This window comes from Heliangelus exortis, chromosome 2 (assembly GCF_036169615.1).
Source record: "Heliangelus exortis chromosome 2, bHelExo1.hap1, whole genome shotgun sequence".
Classification (NCBI taxonomy): domain Eukaryota; kingdom Metazoa; phylum Chordata; class Aves; order Apodiformes; family Trochilidae; genus Heliangelus; species Heliangelus exortis.
The window spans coordinates 52092321-52118471 of NC_092423.1; the positions used below are offsets into that span (position 1 = coordinate 52092321).

At 36.8% G+C, this 26151-nt stretch overlaps 1 protein-coding gene across 12 annotated transcripts in view; it reads left to right on the plus strand.

Annotated features, from left to right (window-relative positions):
• The window catches only part of SUGCT (succinyl-CoA:glutarate-CoA transferase), a 330712-nt gene that overhangs the window by 5982 nt on the left and 298579 nt on the right, over positions 1-26151 (plus strand). For all 12 annotated transcript variants that reach the window (XR_011724318.1, XM_071736165.1, XM_071736172.1 and 9 more), the window contains 3 exons: positions 1738-1823; positions 2592-2642; positions 7434-7554. Coding sequence is in view for 11 of the 12 variants with exons in the window: in XM_071736165.1 (XP_071592266.1) it covers positions 1738-1823; positions 2592-2642; positions 7434-7554 (258 nt within the window). In the remaining variant the exon portion in view is untranslated. The remainder of the gene's footprint in view (positions 1-1737; positions 1824-2591; positions 2643-7433; positions 7555-26151) is intronic.

Consider the following 26151-nt stretch of genomic DNA (forward strand, 5'->3'; position numbering starts at 1 on the left):
GTAGCAGCTGTCATATTTTTTTTTCTTTAAGTTTTCATGTTGTAAATTCCTCTCTTTTGATATTACTAGTTTTTGAAAAGAGCGTGTGAAGATGATTACACACTTGAGATACTAAATCATATTACATTTCTTATATTTTATCTTAAATAGGAAATATTGAATATGAAATATTTGAAACAAGAGGTTGAATGTCTAACAAGTTTTGCCACATCAGCCTGTGGGTCATTCTTAATCTCTCACCACTGTTTCAAATGTTTTCACTTTTGTGACAGGGCAGAAGCTGCATCAGTTTTGTACAACCAGATGAGACTGACAGTGCTATTATTCCAAGTATCTAGGTAGTAGAAACGGAGCAGTGCAAGTGATTGAGTATGAAGTAATGGTTTTGGAGAGTTGCATTCCAGCTCTTAGAGTATTGCTTTGTGGTTGGAAGAGAAGGACAGCCTGAGAATTTTGAATATCAATCGTTTTAGAATGCAAGTAATGAGCTCTTTCGGTGAGAGGATCTCTATTTCACAAGAGTATTCAGAGCCATAAAGCATAGTAGCCACAGCAGCATCCTACATGGAAAGTGTTACTAAAATGTTTTGTTTCAAATGACTTTAAGTGGTAACTTATAGAAGAAAGATGTTATTTTTTTTATCCCCAATCTGAAGCAGAATAGTTCTTTGAGATGCTAAGCATTACAAATTCTGAGGAGTATTTATGTTCGTCTAACTTTTACTGCAGTTCATCTTAAATGGCTGTAGACTTAGTGTTACCATAGTGTATAGCATAATTGTGACAATGGCTATATTATGTGAAACCAAAAGTCATCCAGCTTGTTTCTGTATCTATGCTAGTATCAAAGAGTCTTCTGTGTTACCTCCCAAGGGGAAGTTTTCACTTGTGCAAAGTTATCAAGTAGATGAAGTCTAGATATTGAAATGTATGTAGGAATGTGAATGCTTGCTAGCACTCAGGATGATGATCATATCTGAATTTAAATTTAGCTTTAATTCTAATTAAAATGCCATTCTTAGTTTTAATTCGAACTAAGATAGATTGCCAGTCTTCGTGACGTTTAAGAAAGGTTTAAAATTAGAGACCAAGCATAAATGATCCAGTGATGTGAGAGTCTGCAGCAGCTTTAGTGCCATCTTGCCTTTCTGTAAGGCAGATGCATTTCTGGAGGGAGGGGAGATAGAGGATTGCTATAGCAAGTGTTCCTGCAGCTTAACAAGTTGATGGTGTCTGGTGGTATCTTGACCCTGTGCCTGGAGTGTTTCAAAAATAGGTTATGGACCATGTGCACAGTGTGACTCGGAACAGTGCAAGAGCTTCTACTAAATTCTTCTGTATTGCCTAAGACAATGGCATTGCAGCTCTGCTTTAAGTTAAACAAAACAAACCAAACACTCACCAGCCATCAACAGAAGAACCTCCCCCCCCAGCCAACCCTCAAATAAAAGCAACCAAAAACCATACAAATGCATTGGTTGTGTGTGACTGTATATTCGTATTCTAAAATCTAAAATTAATCCTAGCACTAGCAAACATTTTGTTAATTTTGCTTAATCGTGCTCACTTATAGGTGTTTTTTTGGCATAAATATTCTACAACATATATATTAAACTAATTTTTGTCCTGCCTCAGGTGATGAAGCTAAGGTGATTTAAATATAACATAGGAGGAAGTTTTTTAATCTTGGCAGTGTGATGTTGGACAACTATGAAAATGTGATGGTATTTCTTTCAGGAGCTGGTGATGATACAAGAGCCTGGGGCCCACCTTTTGCTGGAACAGAAAGTGTTTATTTTCTTAGCATCAATAGGAATAAAAAGGTAAATGGAGTGTGGTATTGAACATTAGCCTATGTTTTCTGTAATTACTGCTGAAGACATAACACTTATCTTTTGTTTGATTTTTAACATCTATAATGTTAATAGTTAACTTGGTCTTAGGTTATGATGAATAATTTTCAGGAGAAAAGCAAAGAGCTCTTTTAATAAAAAAGGCTTCAAACCTCTGGTATGATCCTGTGGTCAGTTGAGGCAAATTCTAGAAGAAAGAATGGTCCTGCCAGTCCTTACTTGCTGGTACAAATTGACCAAAAATGAACCTTGATGAAAGTACTGATTACTTTATTTGAAGAATCAGGATTTTCTTAGGTGCATTAGCTCAGCTGACCTGCATCAGCTGGAGCTGGAGAGGAGCAGGTGTGAAACCACATTTTTGTTGGCTAAAGGTCACCTGGAAAGATGAAGTTCCATGACATACCTGAACTGCTTAATGGCTTGTTGCCATTGAAACAAATGTTTGTGATGTCCCCAGGTGTACTTGCAGTAGTAGGTGCTGTGTGAACAGATTGCAGTGCAGCTCCCAGGTGCACATCTGTCGGAGTTGTTTTGGTGTCTGATCCATTGGTGAGACAGTTCAGCTTGCTTTAACAACAAAACTTTTTTGCAGGGGAAGGTGGTGTGTGTGTTAAAATATACTTATTTGATATAGCTGTAGTGTGAAAATTGACTGTTAGTTATGTTTAGAAGAGGCTGATAATCACCAAAAGGGCTTTCACATTAATTACTGTTGATTTTTTTTTATATCCCCAGAGTATAGCTGTCAACATGAAGGACTCAAAAGGAGTAAAGCTGATCAGAGAGGTAGGTTTTGATATCACACAAACTGTGCCTATATAGTATTTTTTTGATCCTGAGTAGTAAACAAATTCTGCATTTCGAGTATTAATGTGATATCTAAGAATTAAAATTGATATATATGTGCAGTAATTTTCTTAAAATATATAGCCTCTCTGCACTGTGCTTTTGGACTCAATGTTCAGTCTAATTTATAATTGTTTTAGATATAAAATTTACATGAAAATGTCATCAGACTCTTCAAATGAAATATTGTGAGGAGAAAGTCTAACAGCCTAGTGCTTTTCTTTCTTTTTCTGTTGCTATATTTGATCTTGATGTGCTATTTCATTAGAAAGATTCAAGCTCAACTGATCTGATGAAGTCTGAGCAGCTTCCAAAGAGGAGATTCTGGCCTCCAGTATTTGCAGGTTTTTCAATGTTAGAGTTTATTCATTAGTTCAGTTTCACTACACCTTTCTGAGAAATATTGTTCAGTAGGTCATACTTAATCTTTGTTTCTTTGCTATGTTTTACCCCTGCAATACTAACATAGCTAAGAGGATGAGGTGGCTTCTGTTACTCTTTGTTTCTGTATCAGTTCTAATCACTTTTTCACAGTGAGACTAAGTGTCCTGCAATAAGTAGAATTTGTATGGTAGTGTTTTTTTGAGGAATATTGCATGAAATGGAAATAAATTAAGTCATCTGATACTTTGACCCTGTTTCTTCCCTGTCTGCTATGTAAAGGACACTTCATATGGAAATTTTTGAAGTTTACAAGGATTCTGCAGTGCCTTTCCTCTTTGCAGAACAGAATCATCTATTGCTGATTTTTTGTAAAGCTGTATGTTTATCTTCTAAAATTTTCTGGAAACAGACACTGTCATTTGGAATAATTTTGCAAGGTATATCACGGATGTGGTTTTGGATAAACTATTCGTGTCCTAAATAAGGGCTACTGTTCCTCTTACATAAGGCAACTAGCCTGCTTTTTATCTTTTAAAATGCTGATTGAAAAACTATGCAAAATATCCATCCAATACATTGTGCTTGAGGCTTAGGTGCCTGGTTGAGTCCAAGTCCCACAGAATTTTTAAATCAAAGAATAGCAGCTTTCTTCTCCCTCATTTGTCATTCAAGATCAGCATCCTCTCTGTTAGCTCAGTGCTGGGCCTCCCACCCTTTTCCTACTGGTAAGATCTCTTGTACCACTATAATATAGAGCTACCATGATGCTGAAGATAGGATAGCTGACAGTAAGAGTACTTCAAGCTACATACAATGGTTCCTGCCAGCAGCAATATTAAGTTTTTCCTTAGCTTGATGTCGCTGAAATAATCAGGCATGTATGCAAATTATTTCTAAAGAAATAATATTATGGAATTTCCAGTGGGAGAACTAGCTCTGTTAAACATTTACCACACTAGCCGTGGGAATAAGGAGATCTCCTGTGGCAAAGTTCTTGCCCCTGTGAAGAGAAACCTATGATGAGAAACCTAATTTATGGAAAAACTGAAAGGCCACTGCCAAGATTTGCAGAACTGACCTAAAAATGAGAACAACCAGTCATGTTGCCAAGACAATTCTTGTAGTTTCTATCCTTTATTATAAAGTTGATTTCACAGCCACTATAGCTTTGTATCCCTTAAATCAATGGCATCCCTATCTGTGGTGCAGCAACATTGAGAACTGGTGAGGCATTATTGAAATGTGACTTGTGTTGCTCATCATTCTGCTTGGTTTAGAGTGATAGTTTTGGGAAGTATGTGGTGCAGAGGTCCTGACATTCTATTATTGCATTTCAAATAGAACCAAAATATAGCTACTGTTCAGAGTTTTGTCAAAAAGAATATGTAAAAGGAAGTTATCTATAACAGGCTTTTTGTTGTCAATGATCTCCTCGTAACATAAGGACAGGTATGTATAGAACTGAACACTGTTCAGCAATGTATTTGTTACCATGGAAAGTCGTGTTCATGTTTGTGAAGTAAGTAGTGTCAAGAAGAAATTTAAGTTTGTGACACTGATTACTCATACACGAATATGAATTGTATCCTGGACATAAGCCCTACAAAGAAAAGTAGCAAGATTATTTTCTATTAAGAAAGGTGGAATGGTTAGAATAAATGTTGTTACCTTGCTCATAAATTACATGTAAGAAGAAGACAAATCTCAGAATTTAAAGTCAAATTATAAACAAAGTAGTAGGGAGTCTTCAGTTATATGACGAAAGCACAGCCTTTATTTGATCAGTAGTATCAAGTGAGCTGAAGAAATCTATTAATCAGGAGTCCTGGCTGCTGTTCTATCTTTGGCACAGCAGTACAAAATACTGTCCAGGGATCTGCTCTTTTATATTTACACGATTACATTATTCACATGAAATCATTATTTGGTTGTTTTGTCTTGATTTGTTTTTTAATTTTCTTTATTCTGTGTTATTTGTACTTCCTTATTCCTTTCTAATGCTTTTGGATCCCTGTTAACTGCTTTTGAAGTAGTTGTATATCTTCCTGGATGAAAAGTATTTATTTTCTCAGGAGTGATATGTGCACCAGTCCCATGCTCTGACATCCTTTTGTTGTAACATGGCTCAGAATCTCTTTAGAGTATTATTCAGTAGTTACTGTTTGAAGCTACTCCTAAGAGCCTTGAGTATACCTTCTTCCTGAATATTTAGCTTTAACTAATTAACTTTTCTATTTATTCATGGAGAACTTGGGACAATTCAATTGACTGGCAGCTGATGGCACTCTTTCCTCTCCATTGCCTTTAGCTGATAGGTCAGGATTTCATGCACTGTCTCTTACTTGTTAAAGCAACCTATTCACACATACATATCTGTAGAGACACACATACATATTTACATTTATACATATGTGTTTTCAAGTACACACACACTCTGCATGGAGTATTTATAACAAAATCCCCAAACATCAAAAAAACTCCCCAGATGAAAATTGTACAAAAGGTACAAATGTTTTGTTTTTTCAAGTCAGTAGCATAGTTATTTGTTATTTGTAGGCAATTTAATGACTGCTTTGGCATACATGATGCCTTTTTTCTTTCCTGAGGCATATATTGAGCATACCAGTGTCCTATCTGTAATACATAGTTTTACAACTCGGGTCTGTGTTAATAGGAGTTAAAATACTAGTGTTACTTGTATTTAACATCTCCAAGTAGAAGTTAAAATACAAGACATGTTCAGATGACTTGTAGGACGTGAAGTGTGAAATACTGGTTGACAGTGGACTTAAAACTGCATTGAAACTGAAAACTGCTTTAAGAACATACATCTGGCTTGGACCAGAGTCTGAATCCAGTTCTGCAGGATGACAGAATCCTAGGCTTGGTTCAGTGAGCATCGAAAGGAGCACTATACTCAGACCACTGCCTTAATGCATTAAAAATGATTTCTAAGCTTCTCCCTGAAGTTCTGTTCTGTTCACTTTTGTGGAATCAAGAATTAACAAACCAGCCAGCTGCCCTCATTGAAATCCAGCAATGCTTATTCAGAATCTGGAGACTTTCTCTCATTTTCCTGTAGTCCTATAGGTTCTTGACATAGCCACTTTAAAAGTACTTAATAACATATTTTAAAATGCACCTTCACTGTATGTTGAACCTGGTTTGTATAAATGTTTTAAGTGTCTCTTCCATGCATCCAATTAAAGCATTTATAAGTTGTGTGCTGCCTTGTCTGAATACAAATCAATTTCTGTCTTTCCTGTTAAATACTTGCTGGCTTGGCATCTTCTTTTGTCTTAAATTTAACTGGTCAGTCTACATGCTAGAAAAAAAATGCTTTGATTACATTATGAAGACAGTGGTTTATCAAAACTGGTCTAATATACTGTATATGTAAATCAGACAGCTACCTGGTAGTTTCAGAGAATATGACTGATCAGCTGCAAATAATATTAAGAAACTAAATGTTTTTCATTATGCTTAAACATGTGTGCACAAACATGTACCTGTCAGGGAATGGTTTCTTAAATTCCTGGTGTGGGGAAAAAACCAAACAAACCCCAAGAAAAATAACTCTACAACTCCCCTGAGGCACATGTCTTACTTTTAGCATGTAGTTCTCTTGCTTCAGGAGTTCTTATTAGTATTAGTCTATGTATATCTATATCTATTTATAACTTTTATAAGGAAAAAAGATATGATTTAAGGCCCGTCAAAGTTATAATCATCAGTAGATTTTTTGACTAGGTTATTCATTAGGATGAGATGAAGAGTGTCACATTGCAGTTTGACAGCTCCATTCTATTTGAGGTGACTTTAAGATAATTTAACCCAGTAAAATTTTTAGGCTCCCTATTCTGCCTCTCCATACAGGAAGTGAGATGAATTGCCTCTGCAGTAATTGCGATAAATGATTTTAAAATGAAAAACAATTTATAAAATTATTTCTGAGGCAGAAAAAGCCTGAAGGGTAAAGACGTGTTCTTTCTCCTCCTTTTTCTTGAGTTAAGTGTGAGTTTAAAGGTAATAATTCTTTCTGGAAACAATCATCAAGGCTTGGGAAACTGATGTACTACTGATAATATAATTATATTAAAGTTTTGTCTAATTGCTTTAGGATTTTGACAGTCATCTTTCTAGATGCGCAGCATCTTAAATATGTAGCTTGCAGAGATGCACAGTCTAACAAGCTAAAAATTATATCTCTGGGATTGTATGTGTTCTTTTGTCACAAAGGCTAGAGCCAATTTGATTAGTGAGATTTTTAAATTAAATTATGTGAAGAATCTATAAATCTTTTGGAAGCTCATTAAGAAATCTTACTCATACTTTTCTTTTCTAAAGCTTGCAGCAGTGTCTGATGTTTTTGTGGAAAACTATGTCCCTGGGAAACTGGCTGAAATGGGCCTGGGTTACGAAGACATTAAAAAGATTGCTCCTCACATAGTGTACTGTTCAATAACAGGTATTTTAATTTTAATTACTTGTGCTCATTATTTCCTGTATTCCAGTCAGCTTGCTGTCAAAGTCACTGTTTTTTGATACATATTGCAAGGATCTCTTTGAACTTTCTTTTGTTCAGGCTGAAGAGTCTCACCTGTCTTGCCCTCTCATCAGGTGTCAGGTGCTCAGTCTCTTATTCATCCTGGTGACTCTGGGCAGGACTTGTCTCAGTAAGTCCGTGTATGTCTTGTACTGGGGAGTTCAGAGCTGGACACAGCACTCCAGATGTGGCCTCTCCAGTGCTAAATAGAGGGGAAGGATCCCCTCCATCAGCCTGCTAATGCAACTCTTGCTAATGCATCACAAAATACACCTTTGCTACGAGGGTGCACGCTTTTTCATGTCTTGTTTAAGTGCTAACTTAACTTCCTCCACTGAGGATAAGTCTTCCTGCTGCAGACTTTCTAGTCTCAGGGGCCTATTACTCCTGGGGGCAATCTTTCCTGATAAATACTGAGGCAAAGAAGGCATTGAATACCTCTGTTTTCTTCATGTCCTTTGTCACCAGTTTCCCTGCCCCATTCAGCAGCAGACCCACATCATCCCTGGTCATCTTTCTGCTGCTGATTTTTGTGGAATCCTTCTTGTTGCTCTCCATATCTTTTGCCAAACTCAGCTCCAGGTCAGCCTTGGCTTTCCTAAGCATATCCTTTCATGATCAAACAGCAGCTCTATACTCCTACGTCACTTGCCTCTGCTTCCATCTCCTGCAATTTTCACCCTACTGTTGAAACAAATTTGACAAAGATAAATTTGCTGTTTAAATATCCAAGTGTAATACATAGTTTACAGTTATGTTACACATAGCAGAAAAAAATAATAAACATTAAAAATACATAAATGCATATCTAGAGATTTTTACTTCATTCATGCGCTATCATCTCTTGAGGTTGAAGATGTTTGGGAGGCAAGCGCAAAGTAATATTTTTCAGGCACCTTTAAAACAACTTAAAACCTTAAATTATGGTTGGTTAAGTCTTGGACATCTACCAGATGATGAGGAACACCTATTTAAGAACAATGCATCTTTTAGGGATAAAAACATAAAATCTCTAGGGGAAAAAAAAAAAAAAAGAAAAAAACCAGAGAGAGAAACAAATAAATTAAATCAAAGTAGAAAATACAAAGCCTCCATCTAAATGTGCTAAAAGAAGCAACCAGACAGGAAGAGACTGGAAAAGGTTTGATGTATTAATTAAACATTAAAAAAAGAAATTTAAAAAAAAGAACCAAATCAGTAAAAAGGAGATAAAGAAAGTTAAAATACTTGCTGATAAATATAGCTTAAATGCTTAAATTAGCAAGTCAGATTAAAACATATATAGAAAGAGACCAAGAGAACTTTTTGTTTGTTTTCCCATCATAAAGAAGGCTAGATAATCAGTAAAGGAGGGTGGTAAAGCAACTTTATGACAGCTAGATTATGTACAGTACTTTTTATTATGGAGAATGCTAAGGAATTTCCATATTTGAGCCATTTACTGCTAGGAATCAATTTGAGAAACTTGATTAATCTGAATATCCAAAATGAAAACCTTTTAGAATACATTGGTAAATGATTATCTATGAAACACCTGTACCAGAATATCCAAACAAGGTGAACTTTTAGTCTGACCCTGTGTTCTTAAGACTTCCAAAATGTAGTTGGGAATCATTTTCTTTTGCAAGGCACCTCTCGTGTATTTCTTGATTTATCGTGTTCAGTAATTTTTCTTCTGGGTTCTTGAAGGTGCAGAGCTACTAAATAAAATCAGTGATACTCTGAGCACAGAAATTTGTCTGTAATTTGTTCTGGGTGTTTCACCAGTGGGAATTGCAATGTTGGACAAAAAAAAACAGGTTTAAATAAGTTGAGGCATCTGAATTGGATGGCTCATTTTGTGAGATGAGTGCAGAAAGCAGGTAACTACATTCTAGAAGGTCATAAAGAAGTGCTTAGTTCTTCCAGCTTGAGACTGGAGCTCTGCTTGTAAAAACATAAGAGGATAAGGATTGGTATTGCAGTGAAATGAACTGAAACACACTGAATCTAGTAGGTTCCTGAGAGCTCAGTTGTTATTTCAGCTAGAAAGAGACTAAGAATGCAATCTAAGTTTTTGGTTTATTTTGGTAATGCCAGAGAAAGTTACGTGTTTATTCAGTGCCTACGTAGGGATATGGAAAATTTGAGTTAAGGAAGATCCAAAGAGTAGTACTGTTTGTCAGATGTAAGAGATGTGCTGGCCTGGAATGTTGAATTAAATGGACCAGTTGTCTTCCTAAATGCTGAAAATTGCTGAGACAAATTATCTTGGTTACAGCAACCCCTTTTACATCTAAACAGTGGGATTTCATCTGTCATTTGGCATCTTACAAGTGGTACAAGAGATAGTAGAAATATGTTAGTTCTCAAGCCCTTTCTAGTTTCTGAGTCCTGTGAAGGATAATGGGTACACAATATAACATGAATTATGTTCTGAGGTCTTTGAAAAGAGCCATTGGAGTGCTTTATACTGTTTATATGTTTTTTTAAGATTGTCTTTTATGTATCATAACTATTCTTAAAAGACAAAACTACATTGGTCATTGTTAATGGCTGTCATAAACTGTATTACATTTTAGATGTGAGAATATGTAGACACATATTTTAGCATAACATTTGATAATAAAAAAGTATCCATGAAATAAATATGTCTAGTATGTCAGAATCGGAGGGTTTTTTCAGCTTTAGTTTCTGTTTTCCTTGGTTTTTTCGAGCTAGTCAGTGTACATGCTGAAGACATTATAGATGAATCATTTAATAAATTAAAATAATTACTGGACACTACTTCCCTTATCCATTTTGTTGACTCATTAATGAGAATGGAAATAATCTGGAATAGTTTGGTTTCTTATTTTTGGAACGATATTACTTCTAAGTTTAAACTTCATAGGTATGGAATGCAGTCAGTAAACAAGTAATTAGAAGGAATGGGTTTCTCCCTACAGTGTAACTTGTATAGCAGCTGTGATCAAGATGTCTTTAAGTGCCTTTTTTTTTTCCTCATTTAGTTATTGACTGCATGTAAAAATAAATAAAATTGGATATTAAAATTTCTTTAATTTTCGGGGCCTTCAAATATATATGAATTAATTTTCTGACTCCACTGCCCTTTCCAAACCGTGATTACCCAGCTCATCCTGTTCTGACTTCTCTCCAGTTCAGTTCCTCATCAAAGATTAGTTTTCCCTCCTATGGCTTCATGCTCAACTTTTCGTCAACTTCCTTTTCCAGCTTACTGTGTTCTCCAAAGGTTCTTCAAAACCTTCATTCAAACTTGGTTTTTTTTTGTTTTGTTTGTTTGATTGTTTTCCTTCCCCCCCCGCCTCCCTCCCCACATACACACCTTGTTTCTCATTTTTTACATGCAGTGCTAGTAGGCAGAAGATAGGTTACTATCTAACTTACCCAGAACTGAGCAGTTTTTCTTAAATACAGGAATAATATTTGTATGGAATTAACATTTTCTAAGTTTTGGGCTGTTCCAAATTGGTAGGGTTAGTAACACAAAATACAGTATAATTTTTCAGAATGCCCAGGGTTGTATATAGGTGAAGAATTTAGAACAGTAAGAGTAAGCCAGATACTGTCTCCTTTATGACATTTTGGAGGTCCTGATTAGGAAACTACATTTCTTATCCAAATAGCTCCAACTGAACTTATCCGGCCCTGCAGTGGCTGTTGTGGGGTTGCGTGGGTTTCCAGGACATTTCCCGATGTTCCTGGTGCTTTGAGTGCTCACAGGTTCCAAATTGGCTGTTTTCACTCACTAGTTGGCTTTGCTGATGTGAGTAATCTTAGAAATAGTTTAAATAGAGCATGTTTTGACAGTGGTTGAGTTCGGTTAAGTTTTTGGAGATTGGCTGGTTAAGGTAAATCCTATACAGTCCCAAGGGCGTGACTGCTGCTATCGGTATGGTCTGAGTAGCGCTTCAGCTGAGAAACTCACAGTTTATTTCTGAACAGGAGGGGGCACTGTTTAAAAGGACAACATTGTTTTCAAGTCAAAGCCTTTTTTTTTTTTTTTTCTTTCTTCTTTCCCCCCCCCCTTTTTTTCTTTTCCTTTTCTTTTTTTTCTTTTTCTTTTTCTTTTTTTTTCTTTTCCCTTAAAGCCTCTCAAGGCAATGTTTCAAACTAATTTTGTCGTTTGTTTTTGCTAGTCCTCTCAGATTCTTTGCCCAATCCTTGCTTTGCTAATTTGAGTAAATTATGCTTATGCTTCTCTTGTGTAGAGGTTTTGTTAAAAAGAATGTTTTCCTTTTTTTTTATCTCCCCCCTTTCTTTCCTGCTCCTTTTCCAGTAATTAGTATTTTCTGTCATATGCAGGTTGCTATGTCTGTTGCTCATGGCGTTACAAAATCTTAATGCAGTATTTTATTTTCTGTCATTTCTTTTTAAATACAGATGTGATTTCACATGCAGATGTGATGCTTGGGTTTCTGCATTTTAAAGAAATTTTACTCCTGTAAAGACTTTTGTATACTTATGCATGACAGAAATTGAATACATAATGATGATAATAGAAAATCTTGTTCTTAGTTCAACTAAAAGAGATGACAAATATTTTTGGGGACTGGTATTTTTGTTAACTTCATGTTACTGTAACATGTTACATTTCCTGTAGATTTGTGGTCTGTACCTGAAAAAATGAATTTGCAAATACTTTGTACTAAAGTGTTAATTTGTTTGTTGACCAATAGTATTGTTGTAAAAAGGCAAAAATTAAGTTGAATGATTTAGAAGGCAGAAATTTTGTAGGAATCGTAGAATTCCTACATGGTAGAATGGTTAATGCTTGAAAGGAACTTAAAGTTCATCAAGATCCAACCCCTCTGCATGGGCAGGGACACCTCCCACTGGACCAGGTTGCACAAAGCTTCATCCAAACTGCCCTTAAACACTTCCAGGGATGGAGCATCAACAACCTTCCTAGGCAACTTATTCCAGTATCTTGCTACCCTCATGGTGAAGAATTTTTTCCTAATATCTAAGCCTAAATCTACTGTCTTTCAGTCTAAACCTGTTACCCCTTGTCCTGTCACTACTCTTTTTGGTGAAAAGCTCTACCCCAGCTTCAAAAATAATAGTTGCCTTTGTGTCTTTTGAATAAGTTTGCTGAATTTATGAGAAGGAAAGTAGTTCCTCACTCCACCCATCTTCATAAAAGTTAATAATAACTCCAAAGAACCAGTCAGTATTTTGTGCTTTCCAGTACATCTTGTTTTGTACCGATAATTTGTAGTGGCTTCTCACAAGAATATGTAATAATATAATTTTGATGCATAGCCTACTTTGCTTCTAGGATTTTCATAACAGGAAAGAAAAGCCAACCGCAATGTGTTTTGCTGGGCAAAGGCTAGCCAAAAAGCTCTTCAAATCCTTTAATTTGTGCACTAACTGTGGCAAAACATTGAATTGCCTTGGATTAGGTGCAGTTTGTAGACTTCCTCTTACCAAATTATACTGGCCTATGAAATTATAGCTAACTTGCAGTGCCTATGTCCTCATGCCCACTCCTTTCCTTGACAATTGATGTTCTTGTGGTTTCTAGATGTTTATAGTCTGTATATAATTGCCTGGTGCAAATTGATAGATTTCCTGCCAATAAAATGATGGCTCCTCCATAAAAAAATGGTGTGTATTTCATACAAATGATCTCATTTGGAAAAATAATTTCCTGGTGCTGTAAATTATTGATACCATACAAGTAGGAAATAAGTTGAATTCAGAAGCTGGCTCAAGCAGTCATTGCAGTTGTCACTAAATAATGGCAAATAATAGAAATGATTTTGATCATTGATCTGTTCAGAAATTACTAAAATTTATGATGCAAAATTACTAAAAAGAATGTATATATTTTTTTTTAATTTCAAAAAGTCAAGGTGGACCCTAAAACTTGGCACACCAAATTGGAAGGGGAAAGAGAAAGCAAAAAAACCTGCATAATTAAATGCATAGTCTGATTGAGCCAAATAGCTAGTACAAGCAGAATCATGTGCAGAATGAAATGGAAAATAGGAGAGTTAATGAAGAATTTAAGGAGTTACAACAGTCTTAAATATAATAAAAACAGGAATAATTTTGGGAATGAGGTAATTGAAGAATCTGGTAATTACTGCAAAAAACAGGATTGGTTTCTTGGTGCCAGTCTTCAGGAAAAGATGTTCATAGAGATTTTTTCAACAGAAGTATTGTTTTCTACTAATAGAAGATCAGTACTGTCAGAGATGAACATGTCAAAAAGGGCATTGTCAGAACAAACTGGCTGTCCTGCTTTCAGTAGTTCTTGATGTGGTTTAAGAATAAGAAGGCAGATCTGAAGACTGTGAACATTATACCCTCTTTAAATAATGACATAAATCACAGGTTTGCAAGCCTTGGGGTATGAACTAAAGTGCTGACAGTGCTTAAATAGAAGATTTTGAGAAGAAAAATTATGAAGCTTCTACTTGACCTTGCTTTCATAAAAACAGAGCTTTCCAGCACTGGATAAGAAAAAGCATCTCCATTCTGTTAGTTTTTGCATTAAACATTTGGAAGATTGATACCTTTGAAGTCTTTAATCTGTCAAAACCCCAACAGATTGAAGTTGTCTGTGAGTGGGCAGTTAAGAGAATCATAGAATGGCCATGAGTAGGGACATCTCCCACTAGCCCAGGTTGCTCAAAGTGCCATCCTACCTGCCCTTGAACACTTCCAGGCAGGGGGCATCCATGGCTTCCCTGGACAAGCTCTTCCAGTGTCTCACCACCCTCACTGTAAGGAAATTCTTCCTAATATCTTACACAGATCCCTCCTTCAATTTAAAACTCCCTTTGTCCTAATTCTACAAACCCTTAAAAAAAAGTGTCTCTCTAGCTTTCCTGTGGGTCTGCTTTGGGTACTGGAAAGCAGCACCCTGGAGCCTTCTCTTCTCCAGGCTGAACAACCCCAAATCTCTCAGACTGTCTTCACAGGAGAGGTGCTCCAGCCCTAGGATCATTTTGGTGGACCTCCTCTGGACTCACTCCAATAGCTCCATATCCTCACTGTGCTGGGGGCTCCAGAACTGGACACTGCTCCAGGTGGGGCTCATGAAAGTGGAATAGAGGTATCAATCACCTCCCTTGTCCTGCTTGCCTTGGTTCTTTTAATACAGTCCAGGACACAGTTGGCTTTCTGGGCTGTAAGTGGACATTCCTGGCTCATGCTGAGCTTTTCATCAACCAGCACCCTCAGGTCCTTCTCCCCAGAGCTGTTCTCACTTCATGCTCTGCCAAGCCTGTATTTGTGCTTGAGATTGCCCCAACCTGTGTGGACGAACTTGCACTTAACCTTGTTGAACTCTGTGCAGTTTTCACAGGTCCACCTCTCAGGTCTGTCAAGGTCCCTCTGGATGGTATCCTTTTCCTCCAAGGTGTCAGCTGCACCACACAGCTTGTTGTCACTGACAAGCTTCCTGAGGGTGCATTGAATCCCACTGTCCATGTCACCAACAAATATGTTAAGCAGCCACTGGTCCCAGTACTGACATCTGATCATCCATATTTCTCAGTGATCTCCACTTGGATATCAAGCCATCACAATTCTTTTATTGTGACCAGAAGTTAGGAATTAGGGTCCAGAAATAAAGCAGTCTATGAGAACAGTTGTTGAGGAGTTGAGTAGTAGACTGTGAATTTGTGGAGACACAGATTATTATTACAGTACAATTGCCTATTTATGAAAGGGTAGTAAAACTTGATCTATCTATTTTGACTGTACTGAAGTTTTTTGACACTTTTGAGTAATGCTTTCTCAGTCATGCTAGGCAAATATTTACAAGAAATAGTAAAAAATTTGTTCAAGAGTGATCAGAAAGTCCCTGATACTTTAGATTTAGATACTTATATAAGATTTAGATTAATCTTATATAAGAGATTAACTACTAGTATTTCATGACTGATGGTGAAATAGAATGTGGAGAAGCCCAAAATGTTCTCTGATCATGAGTTACTGAGTGTTTTGTTACAGGTTGTGCAATTGAGGGACAGGAGTAATCTGCAGCTACGTATAAGACATTGCTTTCTTTAAAGTCTTTCCTTTGAAATGGCTAGTGGGGGTGCAGCTAAGTCTCAGAAGAGTCATGGAGGAGTGGCCTCAACAACTTGCTCAGTTTTTCTTTCTGCAGCTTGGGATTTAAAGCATTTCAACAGTGCCTGTGTCACCAGGGCCCCATGGGCAGTTATGTGATGGAGCCCCAGTGTAAAACCTGCACTTCAGTTGCCTGGAGCTCCATGGATCTCTGAAGATCCATAAATAGAATCATAGAATCATCTGGGTTGGAACAGACCTTTGAGATCATCAAGTCCAACCCTTGATCCACTACCACTGTGGTTCCCAGACCGTGGCACTGAGTCCCACATAAGTCTCTTCTTAAAAGCCTCCAGGGATGGAGAATCCACCACCCCCCTGGGCAGCCCATTCCAATGCCTGATCACCCTCTCTGTAAAGAATTTCTTCCTAATATCCAACCTAAACTTCCCCTGGCAGAGCTTAAGTCCATTCCCTCTTTCTTACTGGTAGCTGCCTGGGAGAAGAGCCTGACCCCCCCCTGGCTGCCCCCTCCTTTCAGGGAGTTGTAGAGAGTGATGAGGTCTCCCCTGAGCCTCCTCTTCTCCAGGCTGAACAACCTGTTCTAAACTAAATAGCTGTTCCTCATAGTACTTCTGCTTGAGTCCCTTCACCAGCCTTGTTGCTCTTCTCTGGACCTGCTCCAGCACCTCATTATTCTTAAAATAAAGCTTAAAGGGAGTACAAGAGTATTATACAGCAGAATTAGAACAAAAAATTACTTTGACCAAATTCTTTACACAAATAAAAGTGCAAAGGTAGTATAGAAGTTGGGACAAATTCCAGTGTATTGTGGTTAGTCAGAAATAATCAAGTCCTTCTAATAATGCATGGGGGACCGTGGGTTAGAGAATAGTTCTCAGAATTGAAGTTGGACAAGAATTGATGATGTATTGTTAGATAAACTAGTATCATACTGAATTATGTAAAGACAAATATGACCTTAGACTGTTTCTCTGCCCTACTCCACATTGGTAAGGTCTCAGTTGGAATGATAAGTCTGCTTCTGAATACCATATTTCAAAAATGATGTGGACAGCTGAAGAGAGATGAGAGAACAATTTATGGGTGAGAAAACTGCATATAAAAGTAAGCTTGGAAACTTCAATTACCTTTTTTTCATGATAAAATGCTGCTGCATTTGGAAGGAACTCTCTTCCTAAAGCATTCTGTAAATTTCTACATAGTAGTTCTTAAATAATGATTCTGGTAATTTGTAAAAGCATCAGCAAAAATCCTTCCCTAATGTGTAGAAGTAGAAAAACATTACTTAGTATTTGAAGAATGAGGGTGTTAAGAAAATATAAAGGAAAATTTTGGGGACTAGTAATGCAAATAAGGGTTCAGATATGACCACAGGAGAAGTTGTTTGTCTCTGGTTTCTAGAAAGTTATGTAACTGGCAATACAAAAGCAGCATACAAAATAAATGATGCAGATATATTACAAGCTACTATTTACCACCTCTCAGAAGAGAAATAAAAGCATCCTGTGAAGCTGGAAGGCTGTATGTTTAAAGGTGGTATTGCACTGCAGAGAAAATTTTGCCTTTTAATATTCTGGAGAGTTTGCTGCCTTAAGAGTGAGATATTAGTAGACTTGGAAATGAAAGAGCAGACAGTTATATGCATCAGAACAGGCACAATTACCAATATATTCATTCAGGTGATTTGGAACAAGCCATCAGATACCTACTGAATTATTAAATACCAAACTAAATGATGTTGTTTGTTTGTTATACATCTCAGAATCAACATCTGAAAGAAACTTAGTTGTCAAATCCAATGGTGATTGGATTCTGAGGAGGGTAGGTTACAGTATGATTTAGCAGTTTTTAGATGCTGAGAGAGATGAATTGAATACTTCAGTGGTTTTCTGCCTCGTGCTGATGTGCTCCCTCATAATTCACAGTGGAAATTGCATGTTTGCACAGATTACTAACTGGCTCCTTTTGTAGTTAAGAATTAGCTCTATAGCATGCATTCTATAGCATGCAGCAGGAACTTCAAGAAAGCATTATGGTTCTCACGTGTAGTTACTCAGGGTGGGGCATCACTGTATAATCAAATGCACTGATGCTTTTAAGAATATATTAATTCTAAATATGAATTTTTGCAAGAACTGGAAACAAAAATTTGATGCCTGGAAGTGTTCAAGGCCAGGTTGGATGAGGCTTTGAACAACCTGGTCTAGTGGGAGGTATCCCTTCCCATATAGGGGGATTAAAAGTGGATGATTTTTCAAGTCCCTTCAGTCTAAACCATTCTATGATTCTATGTAGTTGTGCTGAGGAATTTCTTGATAGAACAACTTTGATCTGTTTATTTAGCTTCTTTCCCTTAAAGAAAGTGAATTTTTGAGGCCAATAAGAATACAGTTAGGTCTCTTGATAATGTTGTATAGAAGAAATGGAGCAATCTCTTAACCAGCGTGGTAAATTCATCCTAGAGTGTTATAGATACATTTCTTTTGTGGCCAGCTTTGCTATTTATCGTGATGTAGCAGTGTGTTCTGTCAGTGTATTCCCAATACTTGTTTAGGACTGGAAGATGATTTGTGTAAAGCTGAAATTTCAGTAAGGAGAACTGCATCCTGTTCTGGTCTCTCCAGTTCAAGACAAGAAACTACTCGAGAGAGTCCAGCAGAGAGCAATGAAGACAATTAGGGGTCTGGAGCATCTTTCTTATGAAGAAAGGCTGAGAGTTGGGTAGGGTAAGTTTAGTCTGGAGAAGAAAAGCCTGAGGGGAGGTTTCGTCAATGCTTATATATACCTAAAGGGTGGGTGTCAAGTGGATGGGGCCAGGCTCTTCAGTGGTGATCAGTGACAGCACAAGAAGGTAATGAACATAAACCACAACACAGGAAGTTGCATCTAAGCATGAGGAGGAACTTCTTTACGTTGAGGGTGGCAGAGCATTGGAACAGGTTCTGGAACATAGAGGTTGTGGAGTCTCCATTACTGGAGACATTCAAAACCCATCTGGACATGATCCTGTGTAACCTGCTCTGGGTGGTCCTGCTCTCTCAGGGGGGTTGGACTTGGTCATCTCTAGAGGTCACTTCTGTCCCCTAATATTCTGTGCTGGCATTCCAACAGTTGACTGCTTTATTTGATACTATTTGATATAGACCAGTGGGAAATTTTAATTTTATTTTTAAGCCGATGGCAGTATTTGCTGTCCTGCTGAAGCACTGCAACACAAGCAAGGGGTTCTTTCTGTACATAGAGCTTGATCGTCATTTCTGCTGCATATGAAGACCTCCTAAATCTTTCTGCTGCCTGTTTTGTATCACAGGTGTTCTATCTGAGAACAGATATTTACCTTTTCTGCTTTTCTGGTAACAAATGGAAAACATTATACCAGTCTCTTAAGACTCAGTTGTTTTGTTTTTTGTTTTGCTCAAAATCCTTATGGATTTTTGTTGTTGTTCTTTTTATGTTGTAATTAAGTAAGCTGAAAGTGTCTGCTTACTCTAAGCACCTTAAAATCGCAAAGGTTTTCTGTGTGTCTTACCCCTGAACAGCTGGTTTGGGAAGTGTCACGTAACTTTACATCTGGTTTGGGAAGTGTCACGTAACTTTACATCTCCTTTCTACTATGCTCTAAAGATGAACCCTGTAAAAAAACTTAAACCCATATCTCCTTATTCAGGAAGCCTGTCAGCTGCAAACTTCTGGAAGCTGGGAGTGTACTCAAGCAAAATATTAGATAGGCTTATCCTGTATATATTGACATCTGTTTTTCTCCATTTTTGGAGAGAAAATACATAGCTAGCTGGGCCTTGAGTCTGAGTTAGTGCATTTGTTTCCATGTTCATGTGGTACTCTGTACTATTCAGACACCAGCTGGACTTTTAGTCCCATTAGCACTGCTCAGAGAGCACAAGGACATATTGCTATGCTCTGCTCCCTTCCAAGTGTTATCAATAGAACTGTTGCCCAAATACTGACTTCAGGACTAAATCCCCTTAGGGGGATTTACTTAAGTACACCTTTACTACCTATTTGGAGAAACTGAGTAAAATGTGAACAAACAAAGTTTGACAGAGGTGTGTTACAGAGCCATTTAGCTTGGTAGCTCTTAATTGGAGGAGAAGTAGACCTGACTTCTGGAATTTTCAAGTTCTTCTAGTGGGGATGGCAACAATTCTTAACATGTATTTATATACACAAAAAGTGTGCGTTTAATTCAGGAGTGATTGAAATATAAGTATCACAAAGATATGTTTTTAGGGTGTTTCAGAACAAACCCAGACTTGTACAGGACTAACATATTTATGCTCTGTCAAGATGCAGAACCAAAGAGGATGTTGATGGTTTTCTATATTTTTCTCTGCTGCTTGCAAAATTAACATACTGAGGTCCCAAATGTCTATTCAAGAGAGGAAGCATCTGTAAAATTCAGCTGGTTGACAAATTTTTTTGACCTGAGCATGAGGCTGTTTTTTATACAATGGGTTTCTGTCAGCACAGCTGTGCCGATCAGTAATGTGAAGAGGTGTGAACACTGACTGGTTTAGCTGTTTCAGTAGAAGCCATTAGCAAGTATTTTATTGTACTGGCAAAACTTTTATTTTGCTAGTAAAATTGATCTGCTCAGAGATGTCTCCATAATGGTTTTACATTTTAGTATAAAGCTCATTTCGTTCAGGAAGCGATATTTGCCCTGTATTTGCAGTGCTTTGCCAGTACCTCTAGAGCACTGAAGGACTCTGGCATCAACACAGACCAAACTTCCAAAATATCAATAATCCAAACTAATATGAAAAGAGTGGAAGCTGAAAGGAGGCGTGTTGAAACAAAGATTGCTGAGAAACAGATGGGAGCTGACAGGATCCCTTCTCTGCTGGTAGGATTTATATTTTTGCATGATTCGGTTCTGCTGTGCACCTCCAGGGAGGTAGGCTTTTGAGTTGAATGACACTAAATCTTTGAGTTTCTGCTGCTTCTATCATCAGCACATGAGTGCATTTGCATGGGCATTAAGCATCCTACTAGAAGGACTTGGCTGTTTTTCCCTCTATGACTTCTTCAGTCACACGCAGCCCGAATGTCCAAAATACTGTGAGGTTAGGAATAAAAAACAGTTGAAAAGGAGTGCTATTCTGAAACAATGTGTTCCCTTTTCTTGTTCAATATGAAGCATATACAAAGTTTAATGAGCAAGTCAAAATTCTTCCTTGCTTTAAAATTAAGTATTGACTTTCATCCGTGCATGGATGTAATATTTTTCTTATGACTTCATGCTCATTGCTTGTTCTTTCATCTAAATGGCACCATGAAATAAGCAGTATTTTGTATAAAATCTGAAACTTAAGGATTTTGGACTCTGTCCTAATGAAGAATACCGTAGCAGACAGAGCCTGTGAGCTGTAAGATTTGACACTGGGTTAGTTTACAGTGAATGAAACCAGATTAAGCACTGAAATCCTGGATATGAACAGCATAGCAACACAGCACAATTGTGGAGACACTGATGGTTTAATGTTTATTTTTCAGTAGCTATTATACTTGGACTGTTGCCTAGCTAAGTTAAGAGAAATAAAGCTGGAAGATTTTAGGCAGCTTCAGAAGCTCTGCAGTATGAATTTGTAAAGCAGTATTTATTGTGCTCGAGTTCTAATATTCCAAAAAGAAAACCCAAGAAAAGATCACCCAACATTTTATTTGTTATTGCTAAAAATTTCTCTGATGGTTCTCTTTTTCAGGCAATCTCCTGTCTTGTAATCACCTTTTCTGCTTTGTGTTGTACCAGGAATCCTTTTTTTTTTTTTTCTTTCTTGCCTGATGGGCTTACTTCATTTGAGGATTGCTGGAATTTGTTTATTTATTTATTTATTTTACTGCTTAAAATGGTGAGGTTTTGAGATTTCAATGAAGAAATCAATACAACTTATTAAAGTCATGCAAAGATCCAGTATCTTAGTTGTGCCCATCTGTGGTATCTGTGGGTGTTGTTAGACTAGCAGGAAGACTGTAAGTAGCTGGTGTTGACCTGAAAATGTTTCCCAGTAAGCATATGGTCTTCGTTACTTCAATTTTAAAAATACTGTTATAAAATAAAACACTTTGTCAGAAGCTAAGAAAGAAAAGGAAAACATTTGTGTCTTCTACACCCAAAACTTACTGAAAAATTGCCTGTATTTTTTCATTTCCAGAAACAAAAATGGTGGCAGTATTTGGCACTTTGCCATGTAGTCACACTTTAAAAGCATTCTGTATCCCAGTGTTTATGTCAGTGCTGGCTACAAGCCCCTGCTCTGCTAGTTGTCTTGTAGAGAAAACTGTCATTGGAAGCTGTAGATGTTACTGCAGAGTGAGGCTGTAGGTTTGTGGCCTTCCCATAAGTAAAAGTTCTTGTAAAGAAGAAGCCAGTAATCTCTTTGTGATACATGGGACAAGAAGTAACTGTTAACATTTCAGGAAAAAAGTTATTAAACATTAAGAAAAGCTTTCTAATAGATAGTATGACTTCCTTGTCCAGGATTAGATCCCTTGTGGATACTGCAGTCAGGACTGGGGTACCGAGTGCCATTGTGATCGTGTCTTGCAGTGAATTCTTATCACCTTTTAAAGAGGAGAATGGGAGGCTCAAATTTTATGACTTCATGTAAGAGAGTACGTATTTCAAAATAATTTTATGGAACTGAGACTACAAGGTGCTTACTCATATAAAACTATATTCTTTGTGCAATAAGAAAGTGTATCATGTATCATACACCTGCTCAGGCTTTATAATGTATAATTGGTTGTCAGTTTCTTTTAATTCTGTCAGATTAAAGGCATCAACTAAAAGCTATATGGGAGTGAATTTAGTAATAAAACCTAACTATTTGCAACATTCAAACAGAAAAACCTAAATATAGTAAAATACATGATCTGGAAGTAAAAATACCACCACCTCTGTTATAAATTGCTACAATTCTATTAACTTTATTGCAGTTCTGAAAACCTTCACAAATGATGTTCCCTAGATGTTTAAGTTCTCTGTATAATTAAAAATTTGTTCAGCTGTTCTGACTGAAAAAACTGGTATCTTGTTTTAATTTGTTTGTATTAATTTATTTAGAAGGTGTTTCTCATCAATGAAATATGAGTCAGAGAATCTGGTTGGAGATCATTGTGTACAGGAATATATTTCTAAAGGGGGAAAAATCCAAGGATGTGAAATTTCAGCTATGTCCACTACATTTTTTTTTTGAAGGGAAATATTCTTTTCACACATAACCCTTCCTTAGGAGCCAATTGGCAAAATCTTTGAGTTAGGCAATACATTGAAATAATCAGTTATTAGATTCAGCTGTTACAAGTAACCAGATGCATTTACTTCTTACCATGCCACATGTCACTGTAAATGATCAGCAACTATTATATTTAACTATTCATTGTATAATCAGGGAATCTGTTAATGGTAAGAATATTCAAGATCAGTTTCACATGTATTTCCAGGAAATACATGTATTTCAATTTTTCTTTATGTTCACCCAGTCTCTAACATCCATGTAAGTGATGGCAACTTTCCATTTCCATGTGATCTGCAAAAACAATTACTTTAAACTTAAAGCCTGGCTTTACACCTGCATTAGGTTGCATGGAAAATGAATGTTGTATCAGGACTGCAAATAAAATTCATGTTATAGTCCGTGATTTTGGAAATAAGAAATAGGTGCACTGTCATTCTTTGAGCTGAGGAAGAGTTGAGTTATTTAAATATTTTAAGCTCTTAACACGTTTTTTATCAGCCAGAACGCACTATAATCTGCCTCAACCCAATTAAATTATTGGGTTGAAAGGACAGCCTGGAATTTAAAAATACAATTTATTCCACATAACTTGATCTTTTTGGGAATTAAACTTTACAGATTTCTTTTTTCTTTAAGTTTTTGAGGAAATGCTTGGAAAAGTTTTAAAAAAATCCATACTGATTTTTGAGTTAGTTTGACACTTCTTTCCAGCTTCAGCTACTAAACCTTAACACTACTTGAGGCACTATGTATTTGATCTTAGAGGGAGAATTCAGGGTCCTGGTACACATATCATGTGTGTGCACACATGGGGAGGTGCAACCTCCAGGTGCAGTTTACTGCTTAGTCAGGGTCAGCTTCTTCACTGGACATTGCTGTACGGATTTGTCTGTCAATAAAACTATATAGAGTCACAGCAAATGGAAGCCTTTTCAAGTAATGTCTACTTTAGAATGAGTATTTTCTGATTCAGATAAGAAGTAATTATATAATTAAGTAGTTACTTTACATTTCTATCATAGGGTCATAGAACAATCATGTCCTTAGCAGACACTAAACATCATCTGAGACTTCTCTGAGGCTGTCCTGACACTGTACTGCTTGGCCACAGCATTATAAATGTTAATAGAAAATACACTTTGTAGGTATTCTTAGTTTTGCACATCTTTCAACTACAGAAATAGCAAGATGCATACTATCTGTTGAGCTGAAGTCTGTTATCTTTCTATTAACTGCTGACCAATTCCCAGGATTTTCACCCAGGTGTTTCTCACAAAAATTTGCTCCCTTATTTTAGTAGCAGTATTATTGTAGAGGTGGGTGGGTGGAGGAGTTCTAGGAAAGTAGGTGAGGATGCACAGAGGTCAGTACAGACAGTTTCCCTCTCTATCTAGTTTTTAGCTAGTTTTGCAAGCTGGATAGATTCTGAGGAAATGTCACTGCTATGCTACTGGGAGTAATTGACTTCATGTTTTAAAATTAGCTTTTACAATATAAATATTTGGAGTCATAGGATCAGCTGGATCTGTACCATGCAGGTACAAGGACTTAGTTGTTATTTTTAAGAGAGTGTAGGTAGGAATATTTGTATAAACCCAAAACAATGGTGGGGAATTTGTGTGACTGTCTCCTTACAAGCTGGGGGGAAAAAAGTTCGAGTACTTAGTCTGAGTGTAATTTAAAATCTTTAGCTTTTAATTGAAATTTCATTTTCAGAAAATGGTCATCATGCCAGATTTGATTTCAAGATCGTGTAGCAAAGTGCCTCCAGTTAGACTGGGAAACAGCTTTTGCCTTAAAATTCAGAGTGACAAATTAAACTTTAGCTGACTTGTTTAACAAAAGAGAGTGATAGTAGCATCTCTTAGGTAATTACAGTTTAGGTTACACAGGGAAGAACTGCTTTGTTGTAATTTATATTTGGCATGTTGAAAAGCTAGAAAATACAACCCAGAAGTTTGCAGCCCTGATTAAAAACCTGTTCAAAAGCCCAGCTTAGGTTGTTTGGAATGGTTTGTGGCTGTGTCTCAGAAGTGTGGTTGGTGTTTTCAGAGAAGTTGTGTGAGGCTGGGTACCCAGAGCACATGAAAATTGAATGGAGTTGAACAGCTAGCAGAGGCTGTTGTTTGTTCCTCTCTAGTCTTTCAGTAGCTAAATTAGCTATTAGCTATTTCTAGCAGAAAGTTTTGTATTTGACTTAATATTTTTTTTTTATGTTTACCTTCCAATTTGTAACACCCGATTTTGTTTAAAACACAGGGTTAGAATGTCTAAATTGGCACGTGTAAAAGCAATAAAGTAATTGATATATTGTACACAATCACAAACATCAGTTGGGAAATGAAGTGTATTTATCAGATTATTGGTCACATTTTATGCCAGCTGACTTAAGTTTTTGGTTTCTCTTAAAGTCCTTTCATCTCCCTTGACAGTTTGTTTTGACTTCACCTTTTTTTTTTGTATCTGTTCTGATCTCCTGTAAGCTTGTCTACCCAGGAAGTTGTACTTCCTTTCCTTCTGACCAACACATGGCAAGCATTTTGCAAAAGTCAGTACTCGTTTTGCTAATATATTTGGCAGATCTGACACTGCAAAGTTTCATATAATGCGTCTGTTAGATTTTGGCTGTTCTCATCACAGAGAATTGCTTGTGTTCTTCTGCTTGTTTCATTAATCTTTATTAAGTAAAGATGTAAGCTGTCTTTAATTGAATGTTTTCTTTTGGCAATAGGACAAGTCAAAAGGTGTTTCTCATTAATTTGTTATTCAGCAGGGATAGCCATCTATCTGGATTGAATTTGTGACAATGTTTGGTCCGTATTTGTAGAAAAGCCGATGTTGAACATATTTTTCTATGTTTTGTTCAGAATATCCTATACAGTCTGACTTTATAATGTCATTTGTCATGTGGGAATTGAGCTACAAGGAATTGGTTTGTGTTGACAGCATGTCTCCATGTTGGTTTTTCCTCTCCTTTTAGTACAATGTGTTTTCTATTTGGTCTTACAAAGTTTTATCATACTACCAAATCATGAAGAAGTGCAGAAATAATGGCCTTTGGTTTTCTGTAGCATGTGATGCAAATGTTTTGGACAAAGGTCTTAATGAGAAATGCTGACCTTTCTTTACATGACACAAAATCATATTCAGACTTTCCTGTGTCTGGGGGGGCAGAATTAGCTTGAAATTGCAGCTTGAAAGAAAT